Source organism: Eumetopias jubatus, unplaced genomic scaffold (assembly GCF_037043125.1).
Source record: "Eumetopias jubatus isolate StellerSeaLion01/CBP00866 unplaced genomic scaffold, mEumJub1_p1.0 scaffold_9, whole genome shotgun sequence".
In the NCBI taxonomy this organism is placed as follows: domain Eukaryota; kingdom Metazoa; phylum Chordata; class Mammalia; order Carnivora; family Otariidae; genus Eumetopias; species Eumetopias jubatus.
In genome coordinates, this window is record NW_028274815.1 from 106899462 (window position 1) to 106916779 (window position 17318).

The 17318-nt window shown below is 38.0% G+C and overlaps 1 protein-coding gene across 2 annotated transcripts in view; it reads right to left on the reverse strand.

Annotated features, from left to right (window-relative positions):
• PLCB1 (phospholipase C beta 1) overlaps window positions 1–17318 on the reverse strand; it is a 696279-nt gene that overhangs the window by 666449 nt on the left and 12512 nt on the right. For both annotated transcript variants that reach the window (XM_028112967.2, XM_088026705.1), the window contains exon 2: window positions 12550–12627. In XM_028112967.2, coding sequence (XP_027968768.2) covers window positions 12550–12627 — 78 coding nt within the window. The remainder of the gene's footprint in view (window positions 1–12549; window positions 12628–17318) is intronic.

A 17318-nucleotide genomic window follows, 5' to 3' on the forward strand; every position in this document is an offset into this window, starting at 1 on the left:
CAGCCATTTTTCCACCGTAGGATTCGGTCTTCATGGGACAACACTCCAATAAGCCCACTGTGACAGAATTAACTTCATTCTACATGAAGCTTTGTAATCATTGGCTTATTGCTGCTTCCAAGAAAGAATGTTACCATGGAGGTCTTATATTTTACACTCAGAAGTCTCAACGAGCCTAAGGGGTAATATAAACAAAGTAGGTTGGCCTGGTGGGGACTGAGTGGCTACCACATGCTGTGTCTAAAGCAGGCAGCCACCACTCTGCTCCAGCCAAGTGTGGCCATGGGGGTGTGTCAGCCAGCCCTGCCATACCTTCAGATGAGAAATCCAGGTATGTCTAAGAACTCCCCAGATGTTTCAATGCTGGCCTCTCGTGTTTATACTTTGAATGACTTATGCAAGCCAAACAAGATCTGTGAATGGGTTTAATCTGGAGTTTGCACCCTGTGGTAGAGATTTATAAAGTCCGACCTGCTTTAATGTAAAGCCTTCAGAGTAGTTGCTGCTAGAGACACCCATGTGTTCCGACGCATGCCAAGTGACAGCTTCCAAAAGCAACTATGTCTAAGAGCCCTCTCGAAGCCTGGGGCCCACTGGTCTGAGCCCCCTTGGCCATCAAGAGGGGCTGGCAGAAATGTTAAGGCCCTAAGAACCCAGAGGAGAGAGGCCTTCGGTCACTGACAGGTGGAAATTGGTGGGTAAATCCCACAGCTTCCTGGCCCCTCAGCTAGGATAATTCCAAGGTATGTTCTGCACTGTCTCCCAGAGTTCCTCAGTGGCATGGACCTTCCCATGCCCAGAGTGGAAACGATCTGATAATTCAAACTTTATTGGCTGCCTTCATTTGCCTGTCTCCCTCCGTCTGTCTCTCTCCCCTACCGCCCTGCCCCTTTCAGGGGTCACCTTCCAGATAAACTACGTGAACTCAGATCCTTGTCTTGGGGTCAGCTGCTGGAAGATCTCAACCTACAAACACCAGAAACCTGAAATTGCTTTAGTATTTCACTTGTTTTTATTTTGCTTGGTTGGTTTTGTTTTTCTTCTCCCCCTCCCCAGTAATGAAATATGTCCAGGGCTAAAATATATGAAAAATTCACAACATAGTCTAAAGTGGCCTCCACTCTGGTATTCTGATAATTCAATATTCACAATACGGTGCTGAAACTGCTGCCCTCTTGCATAATGATGCTATGCTATAGGAACAAATGTTCATCTAAAAATAGAATCCATTATGTATACCAGCACAGTTGTTAGTTTCTTAGCATAGCAACTAGTTCTGCCCCATAAAACTTTTCATGGAGGCATTCACTTCAAACAGGTGCAGTCTGCCATGCCACAATATAATTTCCAGACCACAGTGCCTAAGTAAGTGGGGAGTTTTGCACATGCCAAAGAGAAATCTCATGCAAAATCATTCTCATCACAATCCATGTTCCCTATAGAAGACAGAATTAAAAAACACAAATTCTATTGGGAGACACATGAATGTTACCACTCTCAAACGCATTATGTGGAGGTGATTAAATCACATGCTTCCTGTCACACCTGCAAATGATCTGGCTCTCTCTGGTTTCCCTGGTGGGATTGTGTGTCAATAAAGGAAGATTCCTACAAATTAATAAGAAATGGCATGATGTTATAATTTAACAAGATGATATCTGTTTCTGTATCCATAATACAAATTTAAGTTATAAAATGACATAACTACACAAAATCATTTTTACAATCACATTTGCTTACTCAAGAGTGGAGTGAATTTAATTGAATATAGAATTCAAACAGCAACTTGGTCTAACAGAGGGTTGAGAAAAACATAAACATAAAGGTTCACAGGCTTGGGATAGGAGGACATGTTTGGTAAGGATAAAACAGCTCATACCTGGAACATTCGGAGAATGTAAAATAAAATGAATTTTAATCAACTGAATATAAAAAAATCTATTTTGATTCTAACTGGGATACTAAGAATCTTTCTAAAAAATGCTAGTAATTTCCTGCCTTCTTAAGTACAGTAGAGGGAATATTATTCAATCGTAGACAAATAATTCAAAATCTTGTAGGGCCTCTGGGTGCTCAAGCTGAGTATTACTGCTGACAGAAATTAGGCCACGGACAGGAAAGGTAGAGTGAGCACATCCTCTCAGGAAGTTTACTGACTTAATTTGTGATGTCAGCTTGCTTTCTATCAGTGTTCACCTTGGCTGCACATCAGAATCAAATGAAGAGCTTTCCAAAAAAAGTCCAACGTCCTGACCACACCCCAGAGCAATTAAGTCAGCCTCTCTGGGGGCAGGGCCCAGGAATCAGCATTTTTGAAGCTCCCCAGGTGACTTCAATGTGCAGCCCAAGTTAAGAATCACCCCATACTGTTCGCTTCTTCTCACGAATGTAAGAAGCCTACGGAGGTTTCTCTTTAGACAAATCTTATAGGAAAAACTAATTTTGCACCTTAAACAGGTTCTTTAAAAAACAAACAGTTAAGAGCCAAGGCATATACCAGACTACCTGGGTTCTAATCCTGCCTCTGCTAGTAACCAACCATATGACCAGAGGTCATTACTTAACCTCTGTGTGCGTGCCAGTGTCTGTACCTGTAAATGGGGATAATAATGGCACTATCCTCATAGCCTTTTGGAAAAGATTAAATGAGTGTGTCTGTGTACATGTGTGTGTATTAGAAGAGTGGCTTGTGGAAAACATGACATACGTGTTTGTTATTATTGGTGACAGTGGTAGCCATGATAATAACAACAATAATTAAAAGGTATGTGCAGATTGGATTCGTGCATGTTAAAAAAAAAAACCTTATGTATAATATTTGAACACCAACTTCCTAATAAAATGATTGTTCAAGTTTCGTGCCTTTTCCTTTTTAAATTAGTTAAACAAAATAAATGATGATAAAATAGGAAAAAAATGGAGGAGAAATAACTATACTCTTTATTTTAGTCTACTTTTACTGTGGTAAGTGCTTAAAGGACTCAACTGTCCATCTAAATTTATTTTACCGGAAAGGGCGGGGCGGGAGACTTGTCTTGCTGATTAAGTACAGAAAAGGCTTGACAAGGACCCCATCTGTAGGATCAAACCATCTTGGATAGGCAGGAAAAGGAACCAGAGAACAATCAAAAACACTCACTCTATCTACAACATCTGTAATTCAAACAAAGGAGCAAAACAGGTATCTGGGAATTCTACTCATAACAAAGGCAAACACATTTTCCACATAACAGGAAGTAAAACTATGAACAATCTACCAAACGTATCTCTTCCACACATCCCTTCAAACCAGTGCCCCAAACTAATGTTGGTATCAAACGGTACAACTATCCCACTATAGTAGCTTCATAGCATGGGAAGCACCCAATTTAATTTTTCCTTATAAGACTGGGAAGAACGAAATATAAGCAACTCATAAAACTGAGGCATAATTTTTAATTAAATTATATTAAGAGTAAAGTGTTTTGCATTAAAGCCAGGGTGTTTTATATTTCTCAACTCTGACCACAATGTATTTGAACAGGCGTCACTATTGTTATTGGCATGATGAAGTGCAGTGAAGGTGACATGAAAATCCTATCAATGCACTTACACCTTACAAACAATCCCAAAGAAACTGCAATGCTGCTGTATCATAATAACCAGCCTGATTTTAAAAGACATTTGAAGAGGTTACATTTCAGTTAGAAATTCTACCAAAAATCCACGAAACACAATCTCCCAGAAGAATTTGTGAGAGATTCCATCATAATAACGTTTCTTCTTATGTTGTGTCTACATAACCCGAGCAATCATAACATTTGGTTATAGTATACTAGCTAGAGTTCATTGAGGAAAAAACTCTGGGGCTCATGGCAGTGAAAAAGAAGGTAGTGTTGAGAATAAATGGAGCTTAATCTAGAAAGTGGTTTTGATGAGGAGAGATTCATTCCTCAGCAATCAAAGAGACCAATGACTATCTAAATTATGCTTTAATTTAGATTTAATCTCTAAGGATCTGATCAGTACGTAGGAGGAACTGCCTGATGTCAATATATCTGTGATAATCCTAAAGTGATTTATCTTAGGAAAAAAGACACAAACAACCATGATGGCATCCGATTCTTCTTGTGAATAATACTTTTTCCTCCTATCCAAGACTTTTAAATCATCTTAAAGTTTATTCCATAAGATGCTTCAGATTCCCGAGGGTCCAAGAAACTTTCACCTATGATGGAGTATTTATTAGTGAATTATCCTCAGAGGAAAATTCTTCTAAACAATAAATCCCTTCTTTTGCCTTCCATGGCTCTGTTCCCAAAACATTATGAAATACATAAATAAACATCTTGTGTGCCCAAACAGACCTAAGCTTGCAATGCTTTTGATCAAAAGACCACAGCTGAGTCTAAACAGAACACATGTCATTATTACCTTGAAGGAGAAAAATATATATATATTTAAAAATATACATAAATAGATGATCACCTGGTTTTCAAAACAGCACATTTGTGGTCCCTAATAATTAGTTAGAGACACTAATTGTTTAATCAGAAACTAGTTATTATATCCCAATAATAAAAAGTCACCACAAATAACCTTGAGGGTGCTATACTAAGTGAAATAAGTCATGGAAAGACAAATACTGCATGGTAGCATGTATCCGTGGTATCTTAAAAAAAAAAGTCAAACTCTGAACTCATAGAGACACTACAGAGGTGAATGCTGGGGCCTGGGGTGGGGGCAGGGTGGAGGAAATAAGGAGAGATTGGTGATAGGGTACAAACTTTCAGCTAGAAGATTAATAAGGTCTGAGGATCTAATGTAAAACATGGTGACTATAGTTGAAAATGCTGTAGTATATAATTGAAATTTGCTGAAAGTAGAACTTAAATGTTTTCACACAAATGAAAAAATAAATAAATCTGCGAGGTGATGGATATGTTAATTCCACAGGGATACTTTCACAATGTATATGTATATTAAATCCCCACGATATACACTTTAAATATTCTACAATTCTGTTTGTCAATAAATTAATAATTATACCTTAATAAAGCTGAAATTTTTAAAACTAAAATTAAGTTTAAAAAATTAAATTAAAAAAAAAAAGCCCCCACAAAGGATCGAAAGTTTACAAAGTGCCAGGCATTGTGTTAGTCACTTCACGTAATACATTTAACAACAATCCTAAGAAAGCAATACCCCATCTTACAGATGAAGAAATCTCAGGCTTAGAATGTGAAGAAATTCACCCAAGGTCACTCATTTAAATAAGGTTGAGCAAGAGCTCAAACCCACATCTGTCTGACTTCAGAGCTGGTTTTCTTAACCAGCTTCCAGCCTCCCAAATTATGGATGTTTTAAGAAAACTGCTTGGCTTAAAACAAAAGTATTCTTCTAATAGATTCCAGTGCCTCTTACTAAGAAATCCTCTTAATGCCCTTAATTAGGGGGCATCTATATTAAGATGTCAAGCATTAAGCATCTATATTAAGCCGTTCCTAGAGACGGATTCTAGTAAAATTAGCTTATTTTAGAAGCGGTTCCAGGACACATCAGGAGTGAGGAATTGAGACAGGAAGGGAAGGAAGGATATAACGGGTGTGTTTGCATGCCAGTTACCACTGCGCATAAATGGGCTTAATCCCACCAAAGAATGCTTGGAAAAAAACATAAAGCTGGCACCTCTGAGTTATCCCACCCAAGAGGGGAGGGAACCGTGGTATTTACCTATCAGACTCCTTGGGTTGGAGTGGTTGTTAATTCTTAGGGTCTTCCAGGCAGCATCACGGGTGGCAAATTGAGCACTAGTGACCAGAAACAGCAAAAGAATGCAAGTGCTGGCCACTAGGGGCCAACTTGGGGCTTGTGGAGTAGTAAGGACTTGGGTATAGATTTCGTGCTGCATCTACACTATCAATTTCTTCAGTAATGGTGAAGCAATTCAGAGAAAGTGAAGAAAAAGATTCAGTCCCTAGATGCTGCTGGTTAGTTAGCAATGATTGGTGTACTGCTCCAGGCCAAAGAATGATCCCAGCCCTCAGAAAGCAATCCTCCCATGCATTTTGCTGTTTTCTAAGGTAATTTAAGTTACTGTTTCAGACTTTGGGGAAAGCTACCAAATAAAAATGAATAGAGTTCATCTTTTTAAATTTATAACCACATCATTGTACTCAATAGACTGTTGAGTATCCTACCCCATTTACCATACACAAGAAAGGTCAAAATTGATGTTTCTGGAATATACCAGAGAACTGTGCCCCCAAGAAGAAACACCATTGCTAAATGACGGTTCATGAAATGTGTGGTACCTGGCAGTTCTATATGGAGGCCAGACTAAGTTTTTAAGAGGATATTCCTAGAATTTCTTGTGGAGATCTGTGATTCATCATTTATAATATTTGTGAACCCTGGACTCTCATATTGAAAAAAAAATGTCATTGAGGCTTACGTAAGTATTTAATTTTTAAATTTTGCTTTTGAACTCTGTATAGAAATTTAAGATTACCGTAAGAGAAGACAGTCTATAGTTGTCATTAATAGAAACTTAATCATCGCTCTGTACAAGGATCCCAAATGGCGTCTCATGCAAATCACAGACCAGAAGAAAACAGCAGATGGAGCAGATGGTAGAGCCTATCCCTCCTGTCCTAAGTCCCTCAAAATGACTCAATATGCAGGTATAAATTTATGTCTATGAACTACGGTCATGGGTAAACAGAAAGGGGGTTGTACTTATTAAGTCAGAAAGTATGAAAGGCAGAAGATAAATGGAAAAAAATGAAGTGGGAAATGACATCCCTGAAGACCACAGGCATTAAAACTTATAGGAGCAGACCTATGGGCCACTGTGGTGGTGGAGGTGTCGGTATTAGGAGCACAATAAGACCATCAACTCAGGTCAACCTGACACCTCAGTTCCCACCTCCACGCCCTCAGCACCCTGAACTACTCGAAAGCCACAGGAGAAAGGGTGCCATCATAGCTGGCTCCAACCAAAAAGAACAGAGAACACTAATACATAGGGCTACCCATTTAAAGAAATTAAATTTAGAGCCTACCTCACAATAGTCCTCAAAACACATTGCATGACTATGCTATGGTCTGAATGTTTGTGTCCTCCCCAGCCCCTGGTCCAAATTCATACCTTAAAAACCTAATGCCCAAAAATGGGATTAGGAGGTGGGGTCTTTAGGAGGTGCTTAGGTCTTGAGAGCAGAGTCCTCAAGGATGCGATTAGTGCATTTATTTTTTTTTAATTTTTTTATTATGTTAATCACCATACATTACATCATTAGTTTTTGATGTAGTGTTCCATGATTCATTGTTTGTGCATAACACCCAGTGCTCCCCGCAGAACGTGCCCTCTTTAATACCCACCACCAGGCTAACCCATCCCCCCAGCCCTCTCCCCTCTAGAACCCTCAGTTTGTTTTTCAGAGTCCATCGTCTCTCATGGTTCGTCTCCCCCTCCGACTTACTCCCCTTCATTCTTCCCCTCCTGCTATCTTCTCCTTCTTTTCTTTTTCTTAACATATATTGCATTATTTGTTTCAGAAGTACAGATCTGTGATTCAACAGTCTTGCACAATTCACAGCGCTCTCCATAGCACATACCCTCCCCAATGTCTATCACCCAGCCACCCCATCCCTCCCACCCCCACCGCTCCAGCAACCCTCAGTTTGTTTCCTGAGATTAAGAATTCCTCATATCAGTGAGGTCACATGATACATGCGATTAGTGCATTTATAAAAGAGGCTCCGGAGATCTCCCCAGCCCCTTTCACCATGTGAAGATACAAGGAGAAGTCTGCAACCTGGAAGAGGGCCCTGGCCTTGGACTCCAGCCTCCAGAACTGGGAGAAATAAATTCCTGTTGTGCATAAACTACCCAGTCTATGGTATTTTGTGAAAGCAGACTAAGATTAGAAACTTAAATTAATAATAATGATGGCCATAAGAATGAGGAATAAGAAAGTCCTTAAGTAAAGCAAAAAGTAAAAAAAGAGAGAGAGAGAGAGAATGAAATGTGAATACATCAAAATTGAAAATGACAAGTCATCTTTTGCCATGCATAAGTTAAAAGTTAAGAAATTTAAAGACAAACCACAAACAGGAAGAAAGTATTTGCAACATCTATAACAGCTAAAGGATTAACATCTAGAATACATAGAAAACTCTCAACACAAGGCAAGGGATATAAGATTTATGTAACAGAAAACAGGAACAGTCTATAAATGTATAAAAATATGCACAGTTTACCAGCAAGTCGGACACTGGCAAATTAAAACAAAGAGATACAACAGTTGCATCAGATTGGCAAAAATAAAATGTTTCTTAATAGTGTTGGTGAGGCCTGAGGAAACAGTTCCTCTCACACAAGCCTGGCAGGGTTATAAAATGATGCAACTATTAACTAAAATTTAAGATATGTATAGCTTTCAATCACCAATTGTAGTTCTGATCATTTACCTCAGGGAAACCCTGACCCATATACCCCGAGCAGGATACACAGGCTGACTATTGCAGGACTGTTTTCTGTAGTCCCAGAAACAAACACCAAATAGTCCATCAGTGAGAGATTATCATTCAATAAAATTTAGTAATCCATTCTATGGAATTTGATACAGCAATTTAAAGTATGAGATAGATACACAGGTACTTACATGAAAAGTTCTCTAAGACAAATTATAACGTAAAACACGGGTTCACGGAACAGTAAAAATAATATGATGGTATTTAGGATACAAACAGACATAAAAAAAAAACAACGAAATATTTCCATAGTTATGCATGTAAAATTCCTTCAAAGGAGACCTGGAAATATACCATGAAGCTGTTACCAGGGTTGCCTTCTAAAGAGAAGACTAAGACTGGGGTTAGAGATGGAGAGTGGTTAAGAACATTTATACTGCTTCACTCTTTTATGCAAAGAATGTATTTGTGTATTATTCACAAAATTCAAAATAAAATCTGTAATAAAAAAAGAAAAAGTAGTAGCAGTCCTTCATTTATAAATGTATATTCTTCCTCCTATTCCTTTTCAACTTAATGTAAGTATGTGCTCTTCTTCCATCTCCCTCCAAGCTCCTCTTTTAAGGATGCAAGAAGAGTCCTCTGAGCTACACTGAACGTCTTGGATCTGAACTAGCAGTAACTAGTTTTATTTTTACACCAACCTTGGCATAGAAACAGGGCATCAAGTTGCAAGGCAAAGGTCTACTTTGTTTCATCTTCTGGGAAGATAGGTTTGTCTTAGCTCTTTAACATTGACTTCTCTTTTCTTTTTGGCTTCTCCTCCAAAACTGTGATGCAGATGCTTCTTGTAGTTAATGATTTTCATGGCTGACACTTTCTGTGTTGGGTCCTCGTCCCAGTATGGGACCAAAGGAAAGGCTTAGCTTAACACTGGCAACTTCTTAAATACTCAGGCTGTGCAGGAGGCCCTTCTCACCCACGATTACAAATAGGCTCATTCTCTTTATAATATACACCAACATAAGAAAAGCCACCGTGCTTCAAACAGTCCTATTCAGAAACTTGTTGCTACTTACAGTCACTGAGATGTACAGAGCCAATGGTAAAGAAGAAAGTGATTAAAATAAGTTCAGAGCTGGTACAACGTATGAACATTTATCCCTTAAGATCGTGTTCATATTTATCTGCTTCCACCAGCCCCAAATAGTCTTTCAATGGTTCACCAAAGCACATGTTTGCTACCTAAAAATTACTTGCTACTAGCTCCAGCTTTTAATTCCTAAATCTATCTCCTATGCTGCCTGTCTTCTTTGCCACCTGTCATTTCTATGATGAAAAATCAAAGGGGGAGTTAGAGGAAGGGAGCATGTCATCGTCCATAAAGGGTGAGATCGGTGGCTCTGGTCTATAGTATCATGTATAGGATGGTATAATGTATCATGGAGTATAGTATCATGTAGCTGCTACAGGAGAGAGGACACAGCTAAGACATTGCGTAAAATGTGAGAATTTTCCTCTAGGGCTATAAAAAGAAAGATCTCATTACAAGGGCTTCTTTACTAAGAGCTTCTTAAAGCCACTCAGCTTGCCTCTGAGCAGACCAGGCGTCGATCTGGCACGGGTCTGATGGACAAAGGAGAAACAAGGTGGGAAGAAGCCCAAAGGTAGCCGAGAAGCACCTTACCATAAATACCAATGCAAGTTTCCAAACCCATGGAAAACACAGTGTGTAAAATCGATGAATAAACTTAAAAGTTTATTGTTTTTCCTCTGAGACACGATCTCTATAATACATGTGATAGATTCACATCACTAAGAGTCATGGCTAGAAAAAATATTTTTAAAAAAATGGGCCTCTAAGTAACATCATGATTGCACCATGCGGCCTGGTACCGTCGATGATCTTATGCAAAAACATGGACTGAAAGCTAGGCTTGCCATCCCTCATTTGAGAGCATCATCTTCTAGCATACATATCCTCTAATATATCACTTACACCCATCCATCTCCTAGAAGTGAATGTATCACTCCTTCTGGCTCCAAGACCGGGCTTAAAGCCAGAAGAAAATGACAAACTTGGAAGAATGGAAAGTTTAATTTTTTTTCTTAAATCCTTTCATCTTTTGTATACTGATACATGATCATTGACTAGAAAATAAACTTCCTAACTCTGATATATGACTGAGGGATGACTTAGGTATTTAAAAAGTGAGAAATGAAATTTACCATTTCTTAGCAGAACTGTAAGATTAATATCCATGGGAGGGACAATAATAAACAGATACAAGGAACTGCTACCACATTATTTGTTTCAATTGGTCATAAACAGCTTTACAACCAAGAGAAAATGGTTGCTGTAAAAAATTGAAAGAAATTTTCCTACATCTGTAAATAGGCATTAGTCAAAATCCTGGGTTCGCAGAACAATGGAGATGCATCAAAGAACCTTTGGTCCTAAACCATTTCTCTTTCTTAAGCAAAGAAATATTTATGACTGGTCTTAGAAGGGAGCTTAACTGAGTTGCCATGAATAATTTAAAAAAACCAAAATACCTTCTGTTGCTTTTATAGAAGCTTGATTTACCAGCTGAAAAATCAAACTGACAGTTTAGTCCCTTGTACAAATACCCAACCTTTAAAAATGCCCAAGGCATTATAAATATATCTTTCATGAATATAGCTTCAACAGTTCTAAAAATAGCCTTTAGGAGGAAAAAAAAAGCTCTTTCAAGCCATTGTTTTATACATAACAGCAGGAAACCAAAAAGAATGTCAAAGCCAAAGTGATTAACACACCCAGTAATAAACATGAACATTAAGTAGGAAATCTTACTCAAAAACATTTTTTTTTTTTTTACATTAGCGTGGAGTCTATGGTTTAGCCCTGCATCTACGTAGGGCTAGAGATGATTCCAGTGCACCCGTATTCAGAAATTAACTTCAGGGCTACAAGGTTAAAATTCGCCTTTTGGATGAGTGTAAACAAGCACGTACAGGACTGGCTCTAGGAGCCAGAGAGTACTGTCCATTACCCTGAGAGTTTCCCCCAGGCTCCACCCTGACCCCAAACGTGCCATTGCAAAGGATCAGTTCCAGACCACTGCTCACAGATGAAGTCGAGGTTGCCCTGAAGGCAGAAGGAAAGGCTGACAAATTCCAATAACTTTGGCTATAGGGACCTAAGTCAGGGATGTGAAAAGACTAACAGTCCTTCACAAGGTGGTACCAGGTGTTTTATTGGTTTTAATATGTATTTAGCACACTCAATAAAGCTTACCCATCTCTCCAAATAACAGAACTTACAGAGTCAAAATATTCTGTGTTCTGTGGCCTCAAGTGTTCAGGAACAGAAGAACTATGGCATTGTCTCTTGAAATAATAACTACTTTCTGTGAATATTTTTTTTCTGCCCATTAAACTCCAAATAAATCTTGCGATCTGCAGACATTCTACTTCTTAATAATTCAATATGGAATCATCTCAATTGGTTTCATAGTAAATGAGATCCTAAATTCATGATATGGTAGACAGGAAGCTCAAATGAAAAGAAAAATCCTGAAAAACTGAAGGTATGAGCTAAAGGGATCTTATTCTTAATTTTCTAATGTGTACAAATGATCAGGACCCAAGTCCCCCCAAGACTGGGAGAACCCTTTAATAAGCAGCAAAGGGGAGAAGGAAGAGGAAAGGAAAGCCAAACTCATAGTCATTTGGGTCAAAAGTGATTTTCTTATCATTTTTCTTTATTCTTGAAGAGTAGACCTGGAGGGGGGACTTAAGTCCCTAATGCTGGCTAATTTTCTTCTACAACAAATGTAATTCACATTTCCATATTCTTGTCCTTAAAAAAATACCAATTGTTCTAAGATTTAGCATATCTAATACTTTGGACTAGAATCCTTGGAAAATCCTAAGACATTTCCACCTAAGAGATTCTAAGTAGAATCTAAATAAATTACAAAGGGTCACCCATGAAACGGATATACTTAAGTAACTTGTAGGTACAAGGATATACTTGTAGGTAACTTAAACACTTGGCAAATCAGCAACCAACTGGAAAATGTAAGAAAGACATATCTCACTTTTTACCTTATTTTGATCGGTCCAGTAAAAGAAAAATCCCTGAGGGTCAGTCCTCAAAATAATTGGAGTCACAATAGCGGAGTCCTAGAAATATAAGAAAAAACACAAATATCAACATATATCACTGTAGAAAGTCCTACCCAGGAGTCGCTTAACAAATAATAATTGTAGAGTTTCTCCAAGGTCATCAATGATTAGCAAAAATTTCAAAAAAATAGACATGGCATCCTAACTTCACAGCATTATTAACACATAACTAAGCTTCTTTACTAATAATTAGAATGTCTGTGCATTACTTGTAAAGAAAAAGCCCAGCAATGCATATATTTATTAAGACAAATTGACATGTTTTCTATTAAAAAGTGCTATCTAGTTTTCCAAATAATTTTAAGATTAAACACCATTACCTATTTTATATAAGTAAAATTAATTAAAATCCATGCTTGAATGTAATATTTTAAATTACATTTGTGCTATAAAATGATCTTTAATAGTACTAAAGAGAGTAAACATACTATTTGGGCATTGCTGTTTCCAAGGTAACAGTAAATAAGGCCATGATCTACATTTTCAGAAAGATATACACGAAATTGTTACAAATTTAAATTTCATAAGATAAAATAAAACATCACAGGCAAATAGTCTTCAGAGTTTAAAGCATGCACATTATAAAGCAAAAACGGCATGCACTGTAATTATAATATTAAACATTTCTAAAATATGTGTTCTTTTCTTTTGGCAATTTTCAGAAAGGCATACCATCTGCACAAGAAAACACATGTCACTGGATATGGATTTTTATACTGAAATACTTGGGCCTTTGCAGGAATTACATTTTTAAAAGAGACATAAATTATCAGTTTATTTGAACTTTTTCATACACATTATAACCAAGGTATGGCATATCCTCTACCTGATTAAAAAGACTTATAATGAAAATTAGAACTTGCAGAAATAATTTTGGAATTGAGGATTGTTTTCCCGATGGGAAGAACAGATCAATGGTTTTAGTCTACATGGTGAGTCTTATCATAAAGCTAGGTTCTGAAAGCCATCCCCTTGGGGATGCCTGTCCCCTCTGAGTGTCTCATCTTACACAACTACAACTGAAAAAAAGTAATAATAATACCTACCTCAGAGGGTCTCAGTGAGAATTAAAGAGGATAATTTGGGTAAAACACTTGGACCAAATACTTGGCTCATAAAATTATTTATTATTAGTGGATTATGCATAAAACTGATTTATTAAAATAGTAAATGAAAGTTTATCATGGCATTCTTTTTTATCGTGGTTCATACCTATAACATAAATAGGTTAATACAGATACCATTTTTAAGTATAAAGTTCAGTGGCATTAAGTATATTCACACTATTGTGCAGTCATTACCACCACCCATTTCCAGAACTTTTTCACCTTCCCAACTGGAATTCCACACTCATTAAACACTAACTTCCCGTTCCCCCCTCCCTCAAGGCCCTGGAAATCACCACCTACTTTTCTGTCTCTATGAATTTGAGTAGTCTTGATACCTCATATAAATAGAATCATGCAATATTTATCTTTTTGTGAGTGGTTTATTTTGTGACTGGCATCATGTGTTAAAGGGTCATCCATGTTGTAGCAGGTGTCAGAATTTCCTTCCTCTGTAAGGCTGAATAATATTCTATTGTATGCACATATCATATTTTGTTTATCCACCCAGCCGTCAACGGACATTTGGGTTGTTTCCACCTTTTGGCTATTGCGAATACTGCCACTGTGAACACAGGTTCACAAATATCTGAGTCCCTGCCTTCAACTGTTTTATACCCAGCAGTGGAATAACTGGATCATTCAATAGTCCTGTGTTTAAGTTTTTGAGTACTGCCATTCTGTTTTATCCCGATATTCTTAAGGTGTATTCTTTTTTTTTTTAAGATTTTATTTATTTATTTATTTATCTGAGAGAGAGAGAGAGAGAGAGAGAGAGAAACAGCATGAGAGGGGAGAGGGTCAGAGGTAGAAGCAGACTTCCCGCCAAGCCGGAAGCCTGATGTGGGACTTGATCCCAGGACTCCAGGATCATGACCTGAGCTGAAGGCAGTCGCTTAGCCAACTGAGCCACCCAGGCACCCTCTCAAGGTGTATTCTTAACGTGCAGTTTGGAAAATATCTTTCACAAGTATTGTGCTTTTACATGGAAATTCGGCTGAAATTTTAAGATTTCAAAATTACTTCCAAATGTAAAAAAAAGACATTCGAAAACAAATTTAATATGATAATGAAAGAACATTTTTAAAGTAGTTTAAGCTTCTTCCATGAGATTATGTACATAAAAGTTCACAGCAATATTTGCAATAAATCACAGAAGTATTTTCAGGTCTGTTTTATCACCCATCATCTCTAGAGTCAGGCAAAATGAAACTTTCTGACAGGTTCACGCAGCACACATCCCCACATTCCGGTGAATCTGGAATTAACCTGCAGTTTTAACATAGTCTCAGATCGGTTCCTTTTCTTATCAGAGTGTCTGACGAGAGCATCTGACAAGATTCTAATCGGGATCTTGGTGATAATTGACTGCAAGGATCCCAGACAATCAAATATTTAAACTCAGCAGGGTAAACCTGCTCAAATTTCTATTTTAGAACACTGTACTAGGCTGCCTCGTTTGCTTCCGATACTGCTATTTCTAGCTTATTCCTTCTCCTCCTTCAAAATTACAGCTCCTTTGTTCAATATTTTCTTGACCCCACTCTTCCAGCCACAGTCACTCTGTTAAACTATCATTTATCTCGGCTACCTGCCTGCTTCCTCTATAATCACCTCTAACATTCCAAGATCAGCTGGAACTTGGCATTCTTGCCATCCAAGGCAGGATTTGACCCAGAAATACATGAATATCCATTTTCAATTCCACCTGCTTTTTTCCCACCTCCCACATAGCTGCAAGTGCCTATATTCTCCCCGTACCAAAGTAGCCACTCAACCCAGATCACAAGTATTCCTAATTGTCAGAACATATGCTCTAGTTTGAAGTTTGAAATATATGGTCATCCTTCATTTCCAAGGCAACTGCAGACAGACTGTAACTCTTGCTGCATTTTACTGCAGAAAAATGGAGACAACTCTCCAAAGGTCTATTTCTTATTTCTCTCCATCTATAACCATAAGACATGGATTCCAATTAAGATGGCGGTTTTCAAACTTCTGGGTGCAGCAGATTTACTAAAAGGACTTGTTAAAACACAGATTGCTGGGCCCTTTCCCCAGAGTTTCTCATTCAATATGTTTTGGCTGGAGTCTGAAAATACGCATTTCTAATAAGCCCTCAGTCCTGCTGCTGGTGGTGGTCCAGGGACCACACTTTGAGAACCGCTGACATAGGCCTACAACAAGCAAGGCTTTGGGTCAGGAACACAGTGATATAAAGTCCCAAGGAGAACCAGCGAGCTGAAAATGTAGACAAACCTGTGTCTTGTAAGTATATTGCCTCTAAGAATTCAACTTTAACTTGCCTGTTGCAAGTTATAAGGGTTTTTTTCTCCCCCAATAAACATCTGCCTTGAAAGAGAGAACACTGGTAACATACTTGTCTTAAGTAATGGTGGATGATGCACGGTAAATTTCCATTTACTTCTCTTTATTTGATAGAAACTGGTTTACTTGAATCCTTATCTCATCAACACATCCATAGTGAAACTAATATAATGATGTAAGAAGCTGCTGCTTTGCAACTTATTTTTTTTTCATTATTGTCCCACTAAGGAGCCCTTTTAGACATTTATTTTCCTAATCATCCTCAATGAAATTTTAATATCACATACTCTATCTATGTATATGTCGTACGTATATCTGTATACAAAATAAAAAAAGATTTTTTTTTTGTCCCTCAAAAAAAGATTTTTTTTGTCCCTTCATGTTTTTGGAGGTGATGTGGCCCCAGTTGAGAATGTACGCTCTGTGCCTGCATTTCCAAGATGGGCTCACTAGCCACCTGTGGCTACTGAACACTTACAATGTGGCTAGTTCAACGGAGATGTGCTATACAACTTCAAAGACAGGGAATGAAAACAAGAATATAAAATAGCTCATTAATAATTGCTGATATTGATTATATATTGAAATAAACATATTGGGTTAAATAAACTCTATCGTTAGAATTCATTCTACCTTTTTTACCTCTTTTTTATTTATTTTTTTTAAAGATTTTATTTATTTATTTGACAGAGAGAGACACAGCGAGAGAGGGAACACAAGCAGGGGGAGTGGGAGAGGGAGAAGCAGGCTCCCTGCTGAGCAGGGAGCCCGACACGGAGCCTAATCCCAGGACCCTGGGATCATGACCTGAGCCCAAGGCGGATGCTTAATGACTGAGCCACCCAGGCGCCCCTCTTTTTACCTCTTTTAATATGACTTCTAGAAAATGTTAAATTTCCTAAGTGGCTTACATTCTATTTTCTCCTAGGTAGTGTAGCTCTCGAACTTATGGAGAAATAAGGTGTCTCATTAGTAGGGAAATGTTTTTCACAAAGCAAACTTGGTCAGATAATTCCCCCCACCTAGCAAATTTGGGTTATTTTTCCATTTACACAGTTACCATCCAGTTTTAACATCTAAGTAGTGCAAAATAAATCTAGTTGCTTCCCTAAGCGTCGATGCTTCAAATATCTGAATAGGGCCAGCAGGTTGCCACCCTCGGAGCTATATACTCTGCCAGGTCGAGGTATGTTGTGGGAAGAATTGTGGCCCCCACAAAAAATGTATGTTTTTTTGTCCTAACCCCAGTACCTC